This window comes from Ammodytes marinus (genome assembly GCF_949987685.1).
Source record: "Ammodytes marinus genome assembly, chromosome: 3".
Classification (NCBI taxonomy): Eukaryota; Metazoa; Chordata; class Actinopteri; order Uranoscopiformes; family Ammodytidae; genus Ammodytes; species Ammodytes marinus.
Genome location: NC_137232.1, coordinates 15,049,122 through 15,073,671, shown reverse-complemented (window position 1 = coordinate 15,073,671; position 24,550 = coordinate 15,049,122). Strand labels below are relative to the sequence as shown.

Below are 24,550 nucleotides of genomic sequence, written 5' to 3'. Positions count from 1 at the left end.
GGCTCAGAGCGGTTAGGTGCGCTTAAACCGTAACCTACCCAACTTTTGGCAAATGAAAAGACAAACTATCCGGACCGAACCGCTCCGATCCGACCCGCTCTACTCAGTGGAAACGAGGCATAAGGAAAGTCTGACTTTGAATTAAATTAAGAACAAGAAGAGAGAGAGAGGGAGGGAGAGAGAGAGAGAGAGAGAGAGAGAGAGAGAAATGACAAAAGTATGTCTCCAACTTTTCACAAAGAAAGCGTGAAGTTAGTGAGAGGTGGAAATTAGGAAATTAACCTGTAGCTTTGTCCATATATGAAGTAGGCTATGTTTTCTCCCTAAATCTTTGCTCCTCTTTTAGCTGACATTTAATCAATACTGGCAAACCTTTTACAGCTTTTTATACTAAATCAGCTGTCGCTGGCCCCTGCCTGGCTTCAGTGAAAAATCACAAACAAACTAACAAACACACACACACAGACACATACACAGACACATACACAAACACACACACACACACACACACACACACACACACACACACACACACACACACACACACACACACACACACACACACACACACACACACACACACACACACACACACACACACACACACACACACACACACACACAGTGGTGTAGTGGAGGGTATACGCAGGTATACGGCGTATACCCACTTATTTTTCAGGCGACATTGCGTATATCCACTTCTAACGGCCGCGACTGCGGTCCGCCTCCATTCGTTTCCACTATTGTCAATGTGTGTGTACTTCCACTGTGTGTGTCTGTGTGTGTAAAATAAGCACAAAGACATGAACATAACAAACAGTTACGGTCCGGACCGTAGCCACAGTCAGCTGTCAGGACAGTGAACGCCCCCCCACGCTCACTAAGCGGGGTGAAATTGGTTTTATATTCGACATTCGTCTATTTTCCGGGGTTGTAACTGTAATAGCGTCATGAAAACGGCACCAATTTCCTCCAGAATGGTATTATTGTTTACAGAAAACTAAGACTGACATTTCACAGGCTTGATCAACTCACTAAAATCAGCGAGTCTCGCGAAAGATCAAAGAAACCGTACCGAATATACTTCCTAGTGCCATACGGCAGCGGACTGCTTAGGGACCGTCGTAAAAGTGCAACGTTTTTTTTTTCTATTTTTAATAACTCACTGGAAATTCATCCTATCAACACCAAACCAACTCTGATGTGTTTATGAACTCATTTTGTAGTTCCCACAACCCTTTGTTTTAAAGAAAATTTTTAAAAAAAAAAGGGAAAACAAAACCTGTTTTTTTCGTGTACACGGTTAACCGTGACGTCATTGTCCTCGTGCGCCCGCCGTCTTGTAGGCGCGCGCATACACACACGCACACACGCTTTTGTTCGCCTGTAAACACACAGTTGACATGAACTACGCTCATTTACACACCTCTTATAATAGGTCCATGGCACACACACACACACACACACACACACACACACACACACACACACACACGTTCGCCTGTCATGTGCGCCGTCATTATCGCCCTTCATTAATTTCCTGATTAATATAGCCTCTCGCACAAATTTCTACATGTCCACGTTTATGCAGGTTGAACAGGTGTTATAAAGTTCGGGCTACTTACGAGCGTAGTTCACGACAACCGAGTAACTTTAATATTTAGGTTATCTTTCATCACTCGTCCGTGGCTGTGAGTCGAGCCCCAGCACGGCGACTCCCCACGTGTGTGTGTGCACCGATACACACACTCACACAGACACACACCCGCCGAGGGACAGACCGATTAGGCAGACTAGCTTTTATCATCCCCAATTAGTTTATTAGTGATGTAAAATCAATAAATGCGTGTCTCCAGAAAATTTTTAAAAACTTTGAAAAAGGGAAAATTTGAAATTTGAAAAAAAAAAAATTAAAAACGGTTTTCGTTTATTGATTTTTCCTAAAAGGTTATGAATTACTAAACGGTTACACGTGTACACGTGCACACCCCTAGTGTGCATATGATACTGGGACTAAATACGATAATGCAGACAGCGAGACCCGTATCTCACTGCTGTTTTGTACTTAATGGGGGGAAAGGGGAATTTCAAAGTAATTTGATACATTATAAAATGAAAGAGATCATTATCAGTAAGAATAATTTTAATCTACTTTAAAATTGATAATATTTTGTTAATATGACACAATCTTATTTCAATCATTATGCAGCTGCATTGTTTAAGTCTGAGGTCTGATCTGTGCCAGCTAAATTCTTCAGCCAATATGAAAGGAGTATCATTTGAAAACGCCTATAAATGACATATGATCATGTATATTATTAACGCTCAGATTTGAGCATCAGGAGGCTGCCAACAGTTCCTCCTCCTACACTTTATCATGAAGCCAGAGTGTAGATCTAGTACTGTATGCTGCTGCAGCTCCTCCACACACACACACACACATACACAGAGGACTCCCTCCCCCCCTTGGCAGGCTGAGCCAACCACACCCAGTCCAGTCCACTCTGCTGCAGTCAGCAGGCAACATTAGACCATTCAGTGGCTCAGACACAGCTGTTTAGGTGATGTGATATGACTGAATATATTAAAATAATTTTAATAAACTCAATTTATATAGAACCTTTCATGTAAGAAATGCAGTTCGAACTGCTTTACAAGGATGCAACGATGTAGACCATCGTACTTCATTTCATTTGTACATAAACATTATGTTTGTACATGAACATAAAAACAGGGATAGACTGCCATAATTAATGCAGAATGGGAACAAAAAAGACAATAGCTAAAACAACTGTCTGGAGAGGCTCTCTATAAACTCTTAAAAAACATTCTTAAGGAGATATTGGTGAACGAGGCCCAATGCCAGCTAGAACGGATGTCTTGTAAACTGTGACCATGTGTTCAGTCTTTGTTGGTCTCACCTGGTTGTTGAGGAAGGACTCTGCCTGTTTGACGTCCCTCAGGAACAGATGGAAGATGTGCGCCTGGACCAGAACCTCCCTCCTGCTCTCCCACATCTCCAGCAGCTTGTTCCAGCCCACGTCCAGCTTCTGGAGCCACTGCTGCAGCGCGGCCTGGGGCAGAGGGGCCTCCTCCGACTCAAGCAGCTCGTTCATGGCCTGCAGACGCTCGTAGTCCTCTTCATACCTACATGGAAAACCACAATGCCTTTGTTTTTTTTTGTATTTTATTAGACAGGTCGGAGAAACAGAGATGAAATGGGGCAGAGAAGGGAATGACATGCATACTGTAGAATGACCACGAGCTGGATTTGAACCCGTGGTCTGCTGCCTCTATGGGTGGACGCTCCTACCACTACACCACGAGCGCCCCCCAAAAAACAATGCCTTTTTATTTATTTTTTAGATTATTTTTGAGCATTTTAAAGTTTTATTTGATAGTACAGAGTTGAAATGGGGAGACAGAGAGAGAGAGGGGGCATGACATGCAGTAAAGGTCCACGGGTCGGATTTCAACCCGCAACCACTGCAACGAAGGCCGAAGCCGATATGGTACCAAGACAATGCCTTTTTAAGACTATTTAACGGTGGGGTCAGCGATCCCGGAGAAAGCTTGTTGTCAAAATAAGAGCTTTTATTGACTAAATCAGTGAATATCACCCCACAAACGGCTAAGGAAAAGCTGGTGTTGACACACAGCCTAGGCTCTGTAAGCGGGCATGTTGATAGCTATGTTAGGCTGTGTGTTACCAACAAGCGTTCTCCAGACTCGCCAACTCCACTTTTAAGGGAGATACGTTGAAATACGATAGTCTTAAGGTTCAATAGCTAACCGTCCGATCTCCTCCTTCAGGGCAGCGTGTTTGTTGATGAGTTTCTCGGCCTCCTCCAGGTTGTTGGGCAGCTGGTCGGAGGCAGCGGACGTCTGCGTCTGGACCAACCAGGTGAGGAAGGAATCCAAGTCCTGACAGCACGGGGGTAGGAACAGTGTTAACACTAAATCCTAATGTAAGTCTACATAACACGTTTGTTCAGACTGAGAAATCAGTTGAAAGGGATTACACATCTTTGACGCATTATTCTGTGAATTTAAAGGCAGGTTATGTGGTTTGTTTCCAGATTTAATTGTGTCAAGACATTTCTGCTGAGGCTTGTAGTAGATAGTTTTTTTTCTAGTTCAATTTATCTCCTACAACTACCCATTTTACCAAGATCTTGTCAATGAAACCCAGCCTCATATACTTTATGATTTGCTGCCTGATACAACTTTAATTGACACCTCTTGCCCCTAATATGGGAAGTTAAATTTCTTTGTGAAATATCTAGCTGCTCCTTTAACAACAGACCTTAAACCTGACTTTTTTTTGCTTTTCTTTTGGATTATAATTGTGTCATTTGGATCATAAATTAAAATAGTAAATGCTAAAATAACCAATCTCTAAAGTTTCTATTAATCTATATAACACAATAACCAGAGCCTTATGAGTAATGTGATGAAATTACTACTGAATCAAGTGCTGAAATGTTGTGTTTTTTTTTAGCTAGAAACAAAGCAATATTGTAAGAATGTTTGGAAAAGTGACTTAATGTGACGGTTATCACACTATTATTGCTTATCGTCAGAAGTCAGTGAGATGATAGATTTCCTCTGCGTACCTGTATGAAGCTCTGCAGCCGGCTGGCCACCATCAGTGAGTCCTCACAGCCCTGCAGGGTTCGCTTCAGCTCCTCCCACTCCACACTGATCCCGTCAAACGGAACCAGAACGTCCATCGCCCGAGCCTGGTGGGCGGTCGCCAGATGCTCCGCCTCTTCCTAAATCAGCAAACAAACACGACATTGTTATCTATTGTAGCGTTTGTAGTGTCCAATACCGAAACTTTTAGAAGTAATTCATTTATTCACATTTCACAATATGAAATCAAAGGTTTTAAGTTGGTTTTGTAGTTTTGTTGCAGCGTCATCAAAACGCATTTTCCCCAAAAACACACTTCAAAGCAAGACAGAATTAAAAAAGAGTGAAAAGTATAATGTTTATTGTATAGATATATATGCAAATCGTTGAAACAGTTGAAACTTTAAATAAGGTGTATGTTTTGCATGTCTTTCCTCATGATTCCCTACCTGTAGATGCAGAAGTTTGGGCTCCAGGACAGAGAGCGCTCCCTCCATGGTGGAGAGGCGTCTCTGCAGAGCCAGCACCCCTCCCAGGTCGCTGCCCATGTACTGAGTAGCATCAATGGCTTTTCTCTTGTCCTGGATCTGGGACTTGATCTCTGCACACTCCAGCAGGTAGTTCTGCAGGCGCATCATGGAGTCCAGCTGGTCCTTCTTCTGCTCCACCAGCTCCACAATGCTGTTCCACCTGGGGACACCATGTGAGAGACAGGATAGAGTGATAATGAAAGTGTAGCTTAAGAATGATAAAGAGAAGAGAGCGTGCACTGTGAAGGAGAAATGTGCCATGGATAGTTGTCACTTTATTGAGAATCATTTTAAATCTATAGTTTATCATAAATTCTCAGTTAAAAAGAGATTTGTTTTGGTTATTTATATAATAAGAGCTTTGATATGGATCTGTATCGATAAGCGGTATCAGTATTAATGTTGGTTTCAATAGAATCCTAACAGTATCCATCCCTAGTCAGAGTTGTGTGGTTGTGTCTCCGAGCCTCGTCTGCTCACCATATCGTCATACAATATGTTCTCCTGATTCTGCTCCTGACCAGCAGGCACGCACACACACACACACACACGCACGCACGCACGCACACACACACACACACACACACACACACACGCACACACACGCGTCCTTGTGACTGTAATGAGGTAATGGCAGACAGAGCGCTCAGCAGGCTTACAGGAAACACGGTGACAGTGACCTCAGAGCTGCACAAGACGTCTTATAGATGCAACATAGTGGTGGCGATTTGGTGACATTTGCAAACTTCAAACTAGATTAATTCAAGTAAAAATTGTCCTAAAAAGGTCCTAAAACTGCAAATGAATTTAATAATTTATAAACAAGGACACGACATGGAGAGAGATGTGTTTATTTCGTATGATTGTCCTCATATTTGCTCTCGGCTGGCTCAGCCGGCACAGATGGTCACCCTGAGACCGAGGCTGTGTGCCAAGGTCACAAGACTCACTGACCACCAGCCAACATGATGTCTGCTGCCAGACGTAACCGTGGGTACTGAGTAGGACTGAGACTGATCAAACAGCCAATCCCATCACAGCATGGACCAGATGTTAGTGTGATTTTACATGTTGGCCACAAAGAGATTCATATGTATTGTATTAGTATTTTTTTTTATAATTTTCACATTCTATATCATTTTTCTTTCCATAATTCATTGGTGTTCATTTGGTTAGTTTCAGTACCTGGAGTTGAGATGGTCTTGACAACCCCTGACTTCTGTAGAAGATGGATGACCTCCATCCAGGAGCTGCTGAACTATCTGGTTAACGTCCAGGATCCTCCCCATCAGGCTGTTCATCTCCTGGTCCAGGCTCTCAAACCTACAACACATGGGCAAAGTGGGATCCAATGAAGAAGATTTTTGCATTTGCCAAACATGTTAAGCTCTTTAGTTTAAAGAACATCAAAAACCCAGCTGAGCTTCCATTATGTGCCAAAGTGATCAAACCTTCTCCATTGTCCTCACCTGTGTGCCACCACCTCCACGTCCTCCAGTCTCTCTGGGATCTCCATCTTGTCCAGCCACTGCTCCTTCTCATCGATCCACAGCTCGCAGGCGTTGACCTCGCTGAACATGCGATAGACGGCGAGGGCGTCGTGAAGCCACTGCTGCCTGAGCACCGCCACATCCACCACCTCAGTGTACAGCTGCTCCACCTCCACTATACGCACCTGCACCTCCTGCAGAGAGTAATGTGCCACTTATTATGCTTGTGGGCCTTTAAGCTTCCGTTCGTGGTGCACTGGAGATCCAGTGAGAGAAATGTTCCCAGAAGCCCCTAAAACCTCTGTTTTTGTCTAACAGTGGGTTAAAAGGACATCTACGTCTAGTTGAGTCAAATCATCTAACTATAAAGGAAGACTTAGCGGTCCACCCAGTTTCTCTCCAATCATTAATCCGATCTATTTCACACTTGGTGGATATGTTGCTTATTTTTTAGTTATTTTTATGTGGCCTTTATTGATAGTATACAGGTAGAGGCAGAGTAGAAACATTGGGGTAAGACATGTGACAAAGGTCACTGACTGGAATCGAACTAGTGACGTCGTGATCATGCAGAATACGCAGTGAACATTAAGCTACTAATATGCACCGTCTAAAACACACACATATACAGAAGAGAAAAGGTACTATTATAACTGTAGAAGGGGAGGAGAGGGGAATAGAAATACGCAAAGCAAAGAAAAATAAGAGTAAAAGAAAGTAAAGCTTCCTTGCTCTGTCTCCACCCACCTCCTGTTCACGGTACTGCAGAGACAGCGCCACCATGTGCTTGCGCAGTGTCACGACATGCACACGGTGTTTGTCGATGGCCTCTCCGACCCCTCTGTGCTTCTTCAGCAGCGACTGTGTTGAGTACTCGTCGTGTCCGAAGTCTTCGCTGGAGACCAGGCGGTAGGCGTCCTGCAGCCACACCACCAGGTCGTCGGTCTCCGTGGAGAACTGGAAGAAGTTGAGCGCCTCCTGCAGGTGTCCCAGCCGCTGCGCTGCCTGCTCCTCCAGCCGCTTCCACTCGCTCTTCACCTCCATGATGTGCTCCTGGATCCCCGCCGTGCCAAAGCTCTTCTCTGTCAGGATCTGCTTCCCTCGCTTCATGGTGTTCTGGACCAGAGGGACAGCAAGAAGGGAGTTTTACTGAAATGTCTGTTTTAAAGTAAAATTCTGGTGTTCCTTTTGTTTGCATAGGTTTCAGGGTGTGTTAACATGGCCAGCAATACGTTTTGATGCAAACAGCATACAAAATCAAACACTGACTTCAGCGTCCGCAGATTTTGCCATTGTGAGTTCATTCACATGTCATCATTAAATTGTGTCCTCATTAAGAAAAATATTTTCATCAACCAATCAAAAGTTAAATTTAATAGATGAGAATTTTGTTTTGTTCTATTCCAAGTTATAATTATTATAAATGCATACATCCACTGAATTGAAATGAAGTATTCGCATGAACTGCAGGAACACACACACACACACACACACACACACAAACACACACACACACACACACCTGCAGCAGCGAGCGGTGAGCCAGCAGTTCTCCAGCCAGAGTTTTGTGTTTCTGTAATAACTTCAACACACTGCTCAGGTCCTTCCCATAACCCTGAGCCCCCAAGATGGAGCTCTTCTCCCTGATCCAGGCCTCCGACTCCTCCAGCTCCTGACAGGAGAATAACAACACAGACATTTAACATTTAGAATTTTTCAATTTAACAAAAAATATGTATGCATAAAAAAAAACACCAAATAATTGAATGTGTATGTTCTTCTAAGCTGTGGTATTCTAATTGTATTATAAAAAATTATTAAAACTGAAAAAAATATTAAATATGTTTTTATTATTAAATGTATTAAAAACTATTTTCCAGATAGACCTGGCCAAGAAGGAGACAGTCACAGACACAACATCACACTCACATTCAGACATGGAAAAAGTGTTGACGGAGCAGTTTGAAGCATCTAAAAAGCACTTCAAATATAGTACACTGGCCCTTTAACCTGTCCTTACCGCTAGGAATAATTAACATAGCGTTTCCTTGTCCCGTTGACCCATCCTACCTGGAAAAAGGCCCACAGCTGTCTGGACTCCTCGAGCTCAGTGCGTCTTTTAACCGCCAGTTGTTTGAGCTCCTCCACACAGGAAGAGACATGGTTGACCCGGTTACAGATCACCTGTGGGTCACACGGTTGGTAACCTGGGGGAGAACAGAATGAGATTTATTAATGAACATGAACACAAATACACGGAGAAACGCTGCAGCAGAGTGTAGTGAGCGTATCACTTTACTTATATCAAGTTACCAAAAATCTATTTTTCAAGTTATGCCAAGGTCAAATACATCTTGAAGCTGAATGAAATCTAATCTGGATCATTGCTTCCTCCTCGTTTCATTTCAGTCCATGACAGACTACATGCACTGGGGAAATGTCGTTGCCTCTTTAATACAATCCAAATGACAGTAATATTTTACTAACATGGAACAATATCATTTTCAAAGTACTTAATAGTGTATTTAAAACATTGCTAATACTTTTTCGAGCAAGGGATAAAACCCTTCCTGTTAGTTTTTAATATTTGTTTTAAATCAAGAGAACTTGTGATTTGAGAGGGTTGTGAAATTGAATAAAGGTTTTGATTATTTTCTTGAATTCAAAAATGAATTTAGAATTAAATACCTCAAAAGCGCTACATATGATGCATAATGTATGTGTGTGTGTGTTTACCCTCTATAGTGGTGAACTTGAGGGCAGCCGTGTTGAGTGTCTCGACCCTCTCGGCCTGAACTGAGATGTCGGCTTCATGCAGACTGTGTTTCTGCAGCAGGTCGTCTACCTCCAGGAGATGTTTACCAAAGTCCTTAGACAGCAGGTGGACCTGGAGAGAGAGAGAGAGAGAGAGAGAGAGAGAGAGAGAGAGAGAGAGAGAGAGAGAGAGAGAGAGAGAGAGAGAGAGAGAGAGAGAGAGAGAGAGAGAGAGAGAGAGAGAGGGGGAGAGTGAGGGAGAGAGAGAGAGATGGAGAGAGAGAGAGGGAGAGAGAGTTAGAGAGAGAGAGGTAGAGAGAGAAGGAGATAGATAGAGGGAGAGAGAGAGAGAGAGGGAGAGAGAGATATAGAGAGAGAGTGAGAGAGAGAGAGAGTGAGAGTGAGGGAGGAGAGAGGGAGGGGCAGAGAGAGAGAAAGAGATAGCAGGCAGAGGGAGGACAGGGAGAATGCATGATGTAATTACACATAAGGATGTTTTTCATGTGTCTATGTTCTACTTTTTTTCATTTGTTATAATAGTCAGTTTGACAGTTGCTAACAGATCACATACATATAAGTATGGGTATCAGCTATAACTAGAACTACATTATTTAACTACTGAATATACAATAGAATTGCCTTCCTTTCTCCAGTACCTGTGTGTCCTCCATCCAGTCGATCATGTAGACCATGTCCTGAAAGGTCTTCTGCAGTGCCAGGTTCTTCTCCAGCCGTGTGCGTCTCCCAGCAACCAGCTCCTTCAGCAGGCTCCACTGGCCCAGGATGTTCTCTTTGCGGGCCAGGATACGCCTGATGTCATAGTAACCCTCCGCCTCCATCTCTCCGCCCAGCTCCACCACCACACCGATACGCTCTTCATACGACGCAATGTCCGCCTCGATGGCCTCGTGCTTCTTCATCGCCGCCTCCACCGCCGGAAGGTCATAACCAAAATTGTCCTGTAAGAAGAGAGAAGAGAAAGATGTACGCCGCGACAAATGAGAGAGGTGAGAAAAGAGTGAAAGAAGACTAATCTAATGAAGAAACGTCATTTTCACACAGTATTAAGGGTGGGTATTATATATCATAAAAAAACAGTACTGAATTGTGTGATTTGTTATGTCATAAATAATCCTCAAGCTTCAAGGTGAAGGGAACAGGAAGCAAAACATATCATTGAGTAGAGAGGGAACCTTCAAGGTGAACAAGATTCTGTTCGCCTTGTCTTGCTTTACATTATCCCTTACTTATACTGAGCTGCAATAGGTTTTCCACACAGAAGGGAAAAAGTAATTTGCATGAAACATTAAATATGATTGTTAATGCAAAGGAAAGTAGAACCAAGTAGAAGCCAAATCATTCAGAATATTTTTCTTCCACCCTCATGCTTATTCACAATTATGTATTAACTGAAAGAAGCAGCTTCGTAAGCTGCATAAGATGCTGGTTTGTCCTGCCCTATTGAGTTCCCTACCTGCGATACCAGTCTCTGGTTCTCATTGAGCCAGGCTTGTCTCATGGTGGTTTTGTGGTCAAAGCACTGAGCCAGCAGCTCCAGCTTCTCCTGACGAATCAGCTCCTTGCGCAGAGCCACGCCCCTCTCATGTTCCGCTTTCTCCAGCCTCTCCCAGGCCTAGACAGGAATGACAAAACAAAACATTTTTATAAGTCGTAGATTCAAAAGTTAAAGTGAGGGAAAATATAAGAGCCAGTGGTTAATGTAAGGGAAAACTTTGGAAACACAGTCGGACTGCAGGCGATATTTTGTCTTATCAATAACCCGCTCATATTAGTTGCCATTTCATGGTCAAGTAAAATAAATACTGTATATAAAGTGAAAACAACATAGCTGCTGGATGTTTGACCTTGTTGATGTCTGAGATCAGCTTCCCGTCATGAGGCACAAAGGGTTTCTGGTTGTTGGCTCTGAGTTTGCTTTGGATGGTGAAGAGAAGGACCTCCAGATTCCCCTTCTCCTGAAACCTGAACGAGAAACAGAACTTTAGTTTGAATTCTGATTCATACTATGACAGTAGAAGATCTATTGGTATCACATCTGTGAGCTCAATCATTGAAATGTGTGTGTGTGTGTGTGTGTGTGTGTGTGTGTGTGCGTGCGTGCGTGCGTGCGTGTGTGTGTGTGTGTGTGTGTGTGTGTGTGTGTGTGTGTGTGTGTGCGTGTGTGTGCATGCGTGCGTGTGTCTGTGTGTGTGTTGGATAAGCCATGAGATGACTGTGGCTGCTAGTATTGGACACAAACACTTGACTCACCCAGAGCCAGACAACTAGACATTAACCCAGAGTGTATCAAGACATATTATCTACATGAGTGTGTGTGTGTGTGTGTGTGTGTGTGTGTGTGTGTGTGTGTGTGTGTGTGTGTGTGTGTGTGTGTGTGTGTGTGTGTGTGTGTGTTCGCCCATGTGTGTGCCTGTGGGGCCTTGACTCTGGTACTGGGGCGGATGGTAATGATGATCCTGATGATGCTGGACAAAGGGCTCAAGGCTCAGTGGATCTGTGTTAACACAGCAAGACAGAATCCACTTCCTCATTTCACTCCAAGTGAGACTAAGTTTGATTACAGTTTATGCCGAATGCTGAAAATCTAAAAGTGAATGCTATGAAAAAGCATATAAACATTTCACATTTTTAACCATGACCTAAACAAAGCCACCAAAAGTACAAACACATTTATGCAACACACTATATAACAATGCACCCTCTGAAATTCTATAACAATGCTCTTATTTTTTATTTTTTTTTACATTAGACACTTAAATCAAAAATTAAATCTCTTGCAATCATTGGGAAAAATACTATTATCAGAGTGTCTTGAACCTCTATCAGTCAGAGTAGAATACATAGTACAAGTTGACAATGGTATTTAAATAAACTATACTGTATGCTCTTCATGATAGGGTGTGCATGAATGTACATACAGTGCTGTGTGAAAGTTTGTGAACCCCTTGAACCTTTTGGAATTGGATTTATTTTTACCATTATTAATTCATTTTTATCAATACCAGTATTTTTTATATGAAATAACAGACGTTTCTTTATCAATTAACATTTTTTCTTTTCCAGAAATCAATTGTTAAAACAGATAAAACAAATTATTTGACAATTGTTGTATGTGCAAAAGTTTGTGAACCCTGAGCTGCATTGCTTAAATCAAGCAAGTAAACACAATCAGATGGGCCAAATTGAGTCATGAAATGGACCAATGTAGTGAGAGATCTTTAGGGAAGAAATTGGGCGGCACTAGATAAAACCAGGTCAGTTTAGGCTCACCAAAGTGAACCCATACAGGTCAGACATGCTAAAAGGGAAACAAATCTCTGAGTATCTCAGGAATAGAGTTTTGATGCTGCACATTTGTCTGGGGACAGCTATAAATTATTTAAAAAAAAGTTTGAGCTCCATCGGTCCACCATGAGGCAAATCATCTAAATGGAGAGATTTAAGATTGACTGAACATCTGCCTAGAAGTAGACTTCCTTCAACAATATCCATAAGCGCCACAAGAAAAGTGATTTTTCAGTTAAAAGCCAACCCAAACATTACATCTAGTGATTTGCAGACCTCTCTTGCAGCATCTGGGACAGATGTGCATGGTTCCACAATAAGAAGAAAACTCAGTCAAAATGGCTTTCATGGGAGGGTTGCTAAAGAAGCCTCTGCTCTCAAAAAAGAACAAAACTGCTTGTCACAACTTTGCCAGAGAGCACCTGGAGATACCTGAAGTCTTATTCTGTGGACAGATTAGTCCAAAATTTAACTGTTTGGTCATAACCAAAACCGCCATGTTTGGGCAAAAACGCAACTCTGCCTACCACCAAGAGAACCTTCTCCCAAGTGAAGAATGGTGGTGTCAAATTGTCTGCAAATCTCCAGATGTAATGTTTGGGTTGGCTTTTACCTGAAAAATCACTTTTCTTGTGATGCTTGAGGATATTTTTGAAGGAAGTCCACTTCTAGGCAGATGTTAAGTCACTCTTAAAGCTCTCCATTTGTAGATGATTTGCCTCACGGTGGACCGATGGAGCTCAAATTTTTTTATATGAATTTATAGCTGTCCCCAGACAAATGTGCAACATCAAAACTCTATTTCTGAGATCCTCTGAGATTTTCTTTCCCTTTTAGCATGTCTGACCTGTATGGGTTCACTTTGGTGAGCCTAAACTGGCCTGGTTTTATCTCTGTTTTATCTAGTGCCGCCCAATTTCTTCCCTAAAGATCTCTCATTACATTGGTTTATTTCATCAATCAATTTGGCCCAACTGATTGTGTTATCCTGCTCGATTTAAGCAATGCAGCTCAGGGTTCACAAACTTTTGCACATACAACAGTTGGCAAATCATTTGTTTTATGTCTTTTAACAATTGATTTCTGGAAAAGAAAAATGTTGAATTGATAAACAAACATCTGTTATTTCACATAAAAAATACTAGTATTGATAAAAATGAATTAATAATGGTCAAAATAAATAAAATTCCAAAAGGTTCAAGGGGTTCACAAACTTTCACACTACACTGTATATGCATGCATGAGCATATGTTAGTGTGTGCTGTGTAATAAATACAGAAAAATGGGAAATATTCCCAATACGTACTTGATGGGTTTCTCTATAGTGCAGTAAGTCGTAAAGGCCTGTAACTGCTGCTGAACTCCCGTTAGCGAGTTAGCAAACTTCTGGTTGCTGATGACCGCTATGGTCTTTTCTATCCAGTCCAACAGGTCGGAGGCCAGAGCTTCATAGCGGTTGACGATGGTCTCGGCCTCGATACAACTGTCGAGCACCTGAGTCAGACAGACGGGAGAAGGTAGGGAACAGATTCAGAGAGGAATAATGGGATAAGATAAGGATGTTGATCTGCACACTCTAAAATATGGTTATTCCTGTGCCCATTAGCATCAGTCTGCACTTGTACGTTTAGTTCATATGTGGTATTTTTTATGTCCATTTTACACTAGGTGCATACTACGTTTGATTTGTTGACTTGGCCGTTTGGGAACATTTGAAAGTAAAACTTGCCATTCAGAAGGGTTTGTTGTTGTTCGTCTCTATCTATGTGTGTGTACTTACACATGAGTTTATTTCTTACCTTGCCAACTCTCTTGCCCTCCACAATAAGAGCTTTCATCTTGGAGAAGTAGTGGTAGTAGGAGACCACATAGGTGATGATGGACTTTTCATCTGGGTTCTCCGTGTTCACATCTGTAGCGGAGGGCAGAAACAGAAAACAAAAGATTTAACAAGTATTTATCCCAATAACCAAGACATAAAAAACACTTTTATTTAAAGTGGTTCGACTGAAATGAACCAAAAAGCAGACAAACATTCTCACCTTCGGGGTCTAGGAGTTTGGTGAGGCCCAGGCTCTGCTCGGCGACGTTGAAGGCTTGCTGGAGGTTGTGTGTTGCATTGGAACGTGTCAGTTTGTGGAACTCTATCAAGTCCGGTCTGAAGGGCACAAGATGTTAACGTATAATGTTTAAATGGCTCTAATCCTAAAGTTGCATGTCAAGGTTCAAGGTTCAAGGTTTTTATTAAATGTCCCACGAGGGCAAATTTGTGTACAGCAGGAGAAGTTTAACGACACACGACAAATAAGACATCAGGACACAATAACACAACAATATATACACAAGTATATACACAAGCCTGAGGAGACACAAAGTGCATTAAAATAAAGTGCCAGGAAATAAAAATTAAAATAAGTAAAAATAAAAGTCATCAACAACCCAAGATATAAACAAAAGCGATTCAATCAAAGCGATTTCACGTCTTTCCACTCCATCCTTTGTCAATTCATCTAAAGTATTGGTTTTCGATCCCCATCCCTATTCTCATCTCTACACCAGAAGAATCTCCCTTTCCACCACCTACCTGTGTCTGTGTATGAGAGCGTTGAAGGCCAGGCCGTCTCTCCAGCAGGTGGTGAAATTCTGGATGTTGACCTCAGAGTACCTGAAGCATGGAGAAATATGTTGGGACTTTATGTGTTTAACAACAAGCATCAACACACTGACATACTGTATAACAGACATATACACTCACCGGCCACTTTATTAGGTACAGCGGTTCATTTTCTTGTTAATACATATAACTAATCAGCCAATCACATGTCAGCAACTCAATGCATTTAGGCATGTAGACCTGGACGGGACAACTTATTGAGGTTGAAACCGAGCAACAGAATGGGTAAGAAAGGGGTTTTAAGTGACTTTGAACATGGCAATGTTGAGGGTGTCAGGAGGGCTGGTATGTGTATTTCAGAAACTGCTGATCTACTGGGATTTTCACTCTAAACCATCTCTAGGGTTTACAGAGAATGGTCTGAAAAAGAAAAAATATCCAGTGAGAGGCATTTGTGTGGACGTAAAATGCCTTGTTGAAGTCAGACGTCAGTGGAGGATGGGAATACTGGTTTGAGATGATAGAAAGGCACCAGTAACTCAAATAACCACTCGTTACAACCAGGGTATGCAGAATACCATCTCTGAACACAAAACACGACCAACCATGAAGCAGATGGGCTACAGCAACAGAAGACCCCACCGGGTGCCACTCCTGTCAGCTAAAAACAGGAAAATTAAGCAACAATTCTCACAGGATCACCAATATTGGACAATAGAAGATTGAAAAATCATGCCTGGTCTGATTAGTCTGGATTTCAGTTGCGACATTGAGATGGCAGGTTCAGAATTTGGCGTAAACAACATGTAAGTATGGATCCATCCTGCCGTGCACCATCAACCATGCAATGTTCAAAGTCACCTAAACCCCCTTTCTTCCCCATTCTGATGCTCGGTTTGACTTCAGTACATTGTCTTGACCACGTCTAAATGCCTAAATGCATTATATTGCTGCCATGTGATTGGCTGATTAGCTTTTTGTTTTTATAAGCCATTGAACAGGTGTACCTAATAAAGTGGCCGGTGAGTGTATACATACATATGAAATGGCTTCAAAATCAGGATATCATACTCAAGGCAGAGCATGGATTGAATTTCTCTATGCGTATTATGGACAGTGGTAGTAACAGTATGAGTAATAGCATATGTACAGAACATAGTATATAGCATTATAAAGGAGTTATTGAGATGTTTTAATGGACAGGTACAGCTGATTCTGCATTTAGAATATATATTTTTTTAAATAAAATAAATTAAAAAAAATTTACAGGTAAATTATTTAAATCAGAGGGAACTAAAGTGTTCAGCTTTCTTAGCTGTTGACTGACTGATCGCAGCAAAAGGGCTGTGTAGAGTCTCAAATGATAATTCGAGGAAGAATGTACCATGAACCTTTTAAGATTAAAAGGGTCATTGAAGTGTTCATATATTAGTAAACTGTAGAAATGTAATGTTATGTGACTGCTCACCCTGCGGTCTTCATCTGGCACCAGAGCAGCAGAGCGTCCTTGGCAGAGCGAGTTTCTCTGTTGTCTTCCGTCTCTATTTTGATCACCTGGATCTGAAGGAGAACACAGCAAGGAAACAGTTCAGCGTTTGTGGGAGAGAATTCACTTTGGAAACCTTATGAAGGCGTTGTCAATTTGCAATTGCACCCTCTGAAATTCTGTTATCATTATTTCGAACCCATGTAAGGGAACAGTTCAAAACAGTTGAAATAAATAGTTTAGAATAAATATAAATTGACCTAAAGCCTTAAATGAACACTTAGTTTTCAGTAAGAGAGAGAATTAACAGACCAAAGATACAAAAAGTAAAATAAATTGAGGATGATAGTGAAGAGACATTACAACGCCTGATGAAAGGCGACAGTGACAGCCATTCAACCAATCACATCACAGTGACATGATCCAAGGTAATTGGGGACATGACACCCTGGAATCAGCTGCTACCCCTACACACACACACACCCACACCCACACACAACGCACAACACACAAAGCGCACAACACACACGCACACACAGTGCACAACACAAAACACCCATCCGACGTGGAAATAACAACAGTTTTTTATAATTTGTACATGGTTCTGTAAAAATCTTCCTTTTCCAGTCAATGCTTTCCCTTCTTTCCTCACTGTCTCTCTTTCCCTTTCTCTTTCTGTCTCTCTCCGTCTCCCTCTCTCTCTGTTTTACTGTGTGCCGTTACTGCAGTGGTCCAGCCCGACCTGCTGACTGGACAAAGCAAACTCTGACTTTCACCACAGAGGAAGAGAGGAAAGAGATGGAGATTTGTAGAAGAGTGAAATGTACCAGGACATCACTGGGACATCAGAACAGTCTGAATCATTCTCCATCCTGCTGTCATTATTCTGAATTAAGTTATGGATCTAACAATGATTTGAATATGTGATCAAGCCGCAGACTCTGTTAGTGTCATAGTAATTGAAAAGTCCTAGGAATAATCTATGTCAAACTATACTGAACAGCAAAATAAACTTAGATTTAATTTGCTAGTTTAATTGAATAAAAGTAAATCCTGTTTTGATGTTGTCTGTTTTGCTTACTGGAGGCATGTGCAGAAAAAGTGCAAAGGGTGTGCTTCACAGTTAGGCTGCTGTTAATTTACTGCTGTTGTTTCCCATCAGCGAATTATCATCTCCCCCTATGCTCATCTCAGAATTACTCTCTCACTTTCTCTCTTACACGCACGCACACACGCGCGCACACACACACACACACACACACACACTCCTGAACACTAGTCTTCTGCACTGCTCTCCTTTCTCGGCGCATGCACAATTGAAGAGGCCATCGACTGGTGTCTCTTGGGAGCAGGCGAGCGGGACGACTGCCAGGATCACAGCCAATGTCGGCTAACACTGCTGTAGCCTGAACTGTACATGTACAGCGGCTTTACCAGACTCAAAACACAATTAAGGCTTAAATCAAATTAAGGATTAAGCATACTACCAAGCCGTGTACTTTCTTAGGTATTGCTTAAAATGATTTAGAGGAGGAAAGAAACTCATTTAACTCAACTCTTTTTTATACAGACTACTGGACCTGACATCACGTCATTCAAATCAAATCAAACTTCATTCTTTTAGTACTTAGCAATGATTTAAAAAAACACTGCTCTACAAACTCTGATGTCAATAATAGTCTTCATCATTAAGCTTTCATCACAAATCATTATGAGTCCCATCAGCCACAATTAATACACAAATCATCCAAGCTCTTCGCCTCACTAGCCTTACGTACAGAGGATCCCTCACTGTGCTAGCGGAGCAGTGAAATGTGCTCTGTGGTAGGTAGCCAGGCCTAGCATGACAACATTGAGTCCCAGGAGACAGCTACCAGGCGACTGTGCGCCGTGAATGTTGCAGAAAGGTCTGAATAATGCTAAACAAGCAGTTTGTGCCGACGCCCCGCTGTAGCACTGAATCGTAATAAATCGGATCCGTGGGTTTCTCCTGTACTTACATGGCAGGAAAATATCCTGTATCACTGCTGCTAAGGCCTGGAAACGTGTGTGTGTGTGTGTGCGTGTGTGTGTGTGTGTGTGTGTGTGTGTGTGTGTGTGTGTGTGTATGTGTGTGTGTGTGTGTGTGTGTGTGTGTGTGTGAGAGAGTGTGCGTGTGCGTGTGTGTGTGCGTGTGTGTGTGTGTGTGTGTCTGTGTGTGTGCCTGTGTTTGTGATGGTATGAGCATGAGTATACAGGTATGTGTGTGTGTGTGTGTGTGTGTGTGTGTGTGTGTGTGTGTGTGTCTATGTTTATGTGTGTGAGTCCTTGTTGCAGAGCAGACAGGAAGGCGACTGCCAACTCTGAGCCCCGAGTGACATTCAGGCTTCATCCACTGAACGCTGCCTTCGCCGTCGCACACTGATGATGCGGCCGCTGTGACAGGAGCGCTGGCAGCTCGCCCTCAATGAAGCCACTGCTGATTACAGCATCCTGGTGCTTCAGTTAGCAAAGAAACACGTGCCACACTCTGAGTGCACTTACAGAGAAGCCCATCTTACAGAAGACTCGTTATCCCACGGAAAGAATCAAATATTGGAACGTCAGCCAATAGTTCAGTCTTTTGTCTATAGTACTATCATTAGCTAGAAAGACCTACACCCATATGAACCTGCTGACATCAGACCACTAGCAGGCTTCAAGGTATTATCCTGCAGATTTGCTCTTAATCCAACCTTCGGTTAGGGATGCACAAATACACTTTTTCTCCGCTCTGAGATTCAGATACCTGGATTTGGATATCTGATAAAACAATACTGATTCCGATACCAAAGCCCTTTTTTCTTGATTATTATTGTCATCATATTTTTTTTCATTATGGGTAAGATCATATGATGCTGCTATAAATAATATATCAAAATTCCTCAAATTTAAAAATAATTCCTAAGCCATTTATTTTAACTATTTTGAACTGTTTCCTTACATGGGTTCAAACTCATAATAACAGAATTTCAGAGGGTGCAATTGCAAATTGACATTTCGTTCATAAGGTTTCCAAAGTAAATATTTTAAATAAAAGTACAAGAACTGTAAAGCCCAATTAATATCTCCACTATCAAGAAAAACCAATAAATAAGTTAAAAAAAAACATAAATGGCTGCTTCTCAAATCTGAACAGGACAAATCAAGTTGGGCTGTATGTTAATGCAGCAGCAGCAACTGTACAGAAATAATCGCATCAATGATCCAACCAAGAGAAGGTGGTGAGAATAGACCTGGATAAACCTCATCAGTCTATTGATTATGGATCAGTACGTGGATCAATACAGTCAGTCTAGATTTCTAACCCTTGGCAACAATGACTCCACTAGATGTAACACTTCCAACCCTTTAACCACATGACTGACTGGTATAAAAGGCCACACACACATGTTTGTATGTGTTTGTGTTTACCTGGAAGCGTAGGATGATGGTCCAGATAAGGCCCAGCGTGAGCCGGTGGTTTCCATCCACGATGTCATGGGAACCGACGTTCTCCAGGTGAACCCTCTGTTCTTTGAGGAACTGCAGGGCTTTGTCCACGTTCTCCAGGCAGTGGATCCGCATACGACCACGTGTCGGCCTCGGCTGAAAGGAGAACAAAGGGTTACTACTTCTGATATCAAAGCCCTTATTATAGAAGTAAGAACAGCAGCATCATGACAATGTGTGTGTGTGTGTGTGTGTGTGTGTGTGTGTGTGTGTGTGTGTTAGGGCTGCACAATATATCGAATTTTCATCGCGATGACGATATTGGCTTCCCACGATGACACGTAGTGATCTCGCGATATTTAAAATGCGTGCTCCCCACCCACATTTAAAAAAAATGCATCCGCAAAAAAAGAAAAAAAAGAAACGAGCCCCGCCCGTGCAGTATACGCTCTACCTCCGCTGCAAAGCAAACCAAGCGCTCCCTGTACACCTGCTGTCTGCGTGAGTCCCTCCTGTGCAGCGGCGCGAAGCCTGAAAAAGACACAATTACAATGTCTGATACAGTTGAGATCGAAGAGCTCGTCCCTCGTCGCGGATCTTCTTCCGTTATTTGGAAATATTTCGGTTTCAGTCCAAGCGATGTAAACCAGCAAAAAGCGATGTGCAAAGGGTGCCGGAGAGTTGTGGCTGCGTCGCAAGGCAACACAACTAATTTATTCAGCCACCTTAAAGCACACCACAGAATCGAATATGAAGATTGCATGAAGGCCAGAAGTGCTGTATCGGCTGCTAAAGTCAGCTGTCCCGGTCCCTCATCAGGTGCAGCTCAGACTTCAGTAAAAGCGAGCATGTACAGCGCAACACCGTATGCATCCCATTCACAACGACACACAGAAATCACCGATGCAATAACTTTCCATTTGGCAAAAGATATGTGTGCAATAAATACAGTCAGCAATGAAGGGTTTAAAAAAATGATTAACATACTGGACAAAAGGTATGTAATCCCCTCGCGCAACTACTTTTCCAGAGTGGCATTACCTGCGCTGTATTTCAAACGCCGAGGAGAAATAGAGAGGGATCTCACAGCTGTTGAGTACTTTGCCACTACCACTGACCTATGGTCAAGTAGAACCATGGAACCATACATGAGCTTGACAGTTCATTTCATCGATGATGATTTTGCGATGCAGGGTAGATGCCTGCAAACGGCATTTTTCCCGCAAGACCACACTGGAGAGTTAATTGCCCAGGGACTGAGGGAAGCGATGGCCTCTTGGAGCTTGCAGGAGGAGAGACTTGTCTGCGTTACAACAGACAATGGGTCCAATGTTGTCAAGGCAGCTTCTCTAAATAACTGGACTAGGCTGCAGTGCTTTGGCCACAGGCTCCATCTAGCAATAGGTGAGTAGCACAATATATTTATTTAAAAAAAAAAGATTAAATGTAGATTTTAAAAAATGCTGATTGTGTTTACTTTTTAAGTAACAATTATAATATACAGCGACTGTTCTTCACTGCTAAACTAACCAAATAAATGTACTTAGTTACAGAAATGTAGGCCTACTCTTATATTAGATATAGGCCTACAACAATACTAATTGAATCTTGAATAATATGATTGGGATTGTTGTTAATCAATTGTGTAAAAAAAGCACAAGAAGAGTGGGTTTAACTCGCTTTAATTTAACATATGTACATTCCATGTTTAATTTCTAGAGAACGCAATGAAAGACCCTCGAATTGACAGAGCAGTGGGTCTCTGCAAGAAGCTGGTAAGCAGCTTCTCTTACAGCTGGCGGCGTAAAAGGCAGCTAGCAGAGGCACAGAAGGAGCTGAAGCTGCCAGAGCATACGCTCAAGACCGAGTGTCCCACAAGGTGGGGATCAAGGCAGGCTATGATTTCAAGAGTCCTGGAGCAGCACAAGGCCATTGCTCAAGTCTTGTCTGATGACCGAAAGGCCCGACACCTCATCCCGAGCTGGCAGGATACAGACGTCCTGGAGTCCATCAATAAAGCCCTTCAACCTCTCACTGAGTTCACTGATGCGCTTTCTAGCGAAAAGTACGTCAGTGTTTCCTTTGTGAAGCCTGTCCTCCACCTGTTCAGGTCCTCCATCCTTAAAGTGCAGGATGATGAGTCAGAGCTCACCTGCACCATCAAGAATAAAATCATGTCCTACTTGGACGACAAGTACAACGACCCTCTCACACAGGAACTGCTGGACATAGCCTCTTCGCTGGATCCCCGGTTCAAGCTAAGCTACACCAGTGAGGACGATGTTGGAACAATCCAAGCTCGGCTGATTTTGGAGATGGGGAGGACTGCACCTGCAGCCATGGCAGTAAGTAATTATAATTGATAAATACAACATTTAATACAAATTAATTAAATTAAGTGAATTAAACTTATGAATATACTGTAATCAAGCGATGTTAAATTTGTTTTATTCTAGATCATTGATATTCATATTTTATTTTTCACTATTCAAGGAGATGGGCCAAACTGATCCCCATGGTGAGACTGCTGAGGATGTCACAAATCCAAAGAAGAAAAAGACCTTGGGGAGTTTCTTCAAGACCACTGAGGGAACCACACCAAGACCCTCTCCCCAGCAGCAACAACAGGCAATAGCCTCTGAGCTACAGTCTTACCTACAGTCAGGTAACCTAGACACTGAGGAGGACCCGCTGAACTGGTGGAGGGAACACCGGCGACTCTACCCACGACTCGAAAAGCTGGCAAAGAAGTACTTGTGCATCCCGGCTACAAGTTCCCCTTCAGAGAGGGTTTTTAGCACTGGGGGAAATGTGGTGACCTGCCTTCGCTCATCCCTCAAGCCGGAAAATGTTGACAGGCTGGTGTTTCTTTCCAAAAACCTGTAAACTCTAAGGCAGTGCCCTTTCTGCATAGTCCTGCATTTAATTGTTTTGATTCTGTTGCATTCTGTGATGGCATATTTATTTAAGTAATCCTTTATTTTGGGCACAATTTTATTTAGGTCAAAATCAAGAGAGATATGGGTACAATGCATAAAGTGAATTATTTATTTATTTTTGCTTCTAGGAGGTCACGTGAATAAACACCTTTTTTACAAGTTAAACATAAATTGTTAACTATTTAACCATTGTAGAATCTTTGCCCTGTTGATTTAAGTTGGTGTTATGTATGCAAAGATGTGTACATTAGCAGGAATGTAGCACAATGGATCACGGATGTTAAAGCAGTGTTATGTTTGCGTGAACGTTCAATAAAAATATTTGTCACTAAAATCAATGAATAATCGTGGTAAATAATCGTGATATCAATATTGATCAAAATAATCGTGATATTCATTTTGGCAATAATCGTGCAGCCCTAGTGTGTGTGTGTGTGTGTGTGTGTGTGCGTGCGTGCGTGTGTGTCCGTCCCACCAGCAGCTCTCCACTGAGGACCTCCAGCAGTCTGGTGAGCATGTATCCATCCCGCAGGTCGTTGTAGAGGTCTGCTATGCGACAGGACACTCTGGCCAGGTGGGAGTTAACCCACTTGGTAAAAGTCTTCTTCTGCACCGCATCTCGTTCATCTGACGGAAATAAAACCAGCACCTCAACTTTTTATTATTGTTTTTCCCGACCTTTTCAAACACTGGAGGGTCAATGCACAATATCAATCACATTTACCTTCAGTACATTATTGAAACAACGTTATCTTAAGGCAGGCAATAATAAGTTAATCAAAATAATCTAAAATAGTCCCCCAGCACCACAAATAGTGCCTACAACTTTCTCTTGTGATCCTTTCCCTGATTTAATATACAGTGTATACACAAACTCGCATGCACAGCGACAAATTACTCAAATTGACATCAAAGAATGAGTAGGACGTTAGTTTGGCTTTTCTAACACGCTTATGCGTGTGTCTGTATGTGTGTGAGCTCTGACCTGCCAGGGCCTTGATGCGGGAGCACTCAAACAGCTTGGAGCTGGTGCACTCCGTCTCCCAGAACCCAGAGCCGATCGGTCGGTTGTTGTTGTTGAGCTGGCGCTGGGCTTCCGCGTTGTCCAGGTCTGGGGAGGCATTAGCCATCGCGCCCGACGCCCTGAAACACGAAACACAAAATACATCAGCTAGTGTGTTCCTTCAAATTAAGCTTTTCACAGCATCAGCGAGAATATTTTGACAGGTAAAGGTGCCATTGCTGCATTACTGTTCTTGTCCTCTGACTGACTTCACACACGTCATCTATAGCCTACTAAACCCCTTTTTATCCACAAATGTTCTCCAAAAACAAATGCAGGTACA

The 24,550-nt window shown here is 42.4% G+C and overlaps 1 protein-coding gene across 1 annotated transcript in view; it reads right to left on the bottom strand.

The window, feature by feature from the left end:
• The window catches only part of sptbn4b (spectrin, beta, non-erythrocytic 4b), a gene marked incomplete at both ends in the record, with an annotated part of 73,102 nt that extends 48,768 nt beyond the window's left edge, over positions 1-24,334 (bottom strand). Inside the window, 21 exons of the mRNA XM_080025138.1 lie at positions 2,922-3,147; positions 3,794-3,924; positions 4,617-4,775; positions 5,085-5,325; positions 6,351-6,488; positions 6,635-6,849; positions 7,403-7,771; positions 8,178-8,327; positions 8,726-8,862; positions 9,392-9,542; positions 10,066-10,368; positions 10,884-11,042; positions 11,275-11,392; positions 14,022-14,209; positions 14,515-14,627; positions 14,758-14,873; positions 15,300-15,380; positions 16,798-16,889; positions 20,248-20,421; positions 23,680-23,831; positions 24,190-24,334. Coding sequence (XP_079881264.1) covers positions 2,922-3,147; positions 3,794-3,924; positions 4,617-4,775; positions 5,085-5,325; positions 6,351-6,488; positions 6,635-6,849; positions 7,403-7,771; positions 8,178-8,327; positions 8,726-8,862; positions 9,392-9,542; positions 10,066-10,368; positions 10,884-11,042; positions 11,275-11,392; positions 14,022-14,209; positions 14,515-14,627; positions 14,758-14,873; positions 15,300-15,380; positions 16,798-16,889; positions 20,248-20,421; positions 23,680-23,831; positions 24,190-24,334 — 3,558 coding nt within the window. The remainder of the gene's footprint in view (positions 1-2,921; positions 3,148-3,793; positions 3,925-4,616; positions 4,776-5,084; positions 5,326-6,350; positions 6,489-6,634; positions 6,850-7,402; positions 7,772-8,177; positions 8,328-8,725; positions 8,863-9,391; positions 9,543-10,065; positions 10,369-10,883; positions 11,043-11,274; positions 11,393-14,021; positions 14,210-14,514; positions 14,628-14,757; positions 14,874-15,299; positions 15,381-16,797; positions 16,890-20,247; positions 20,422-23,679; positions 23,832-24,189) is intronic.
• Positions 24,335-24,550: the final 216 nt, after the last annotated feature.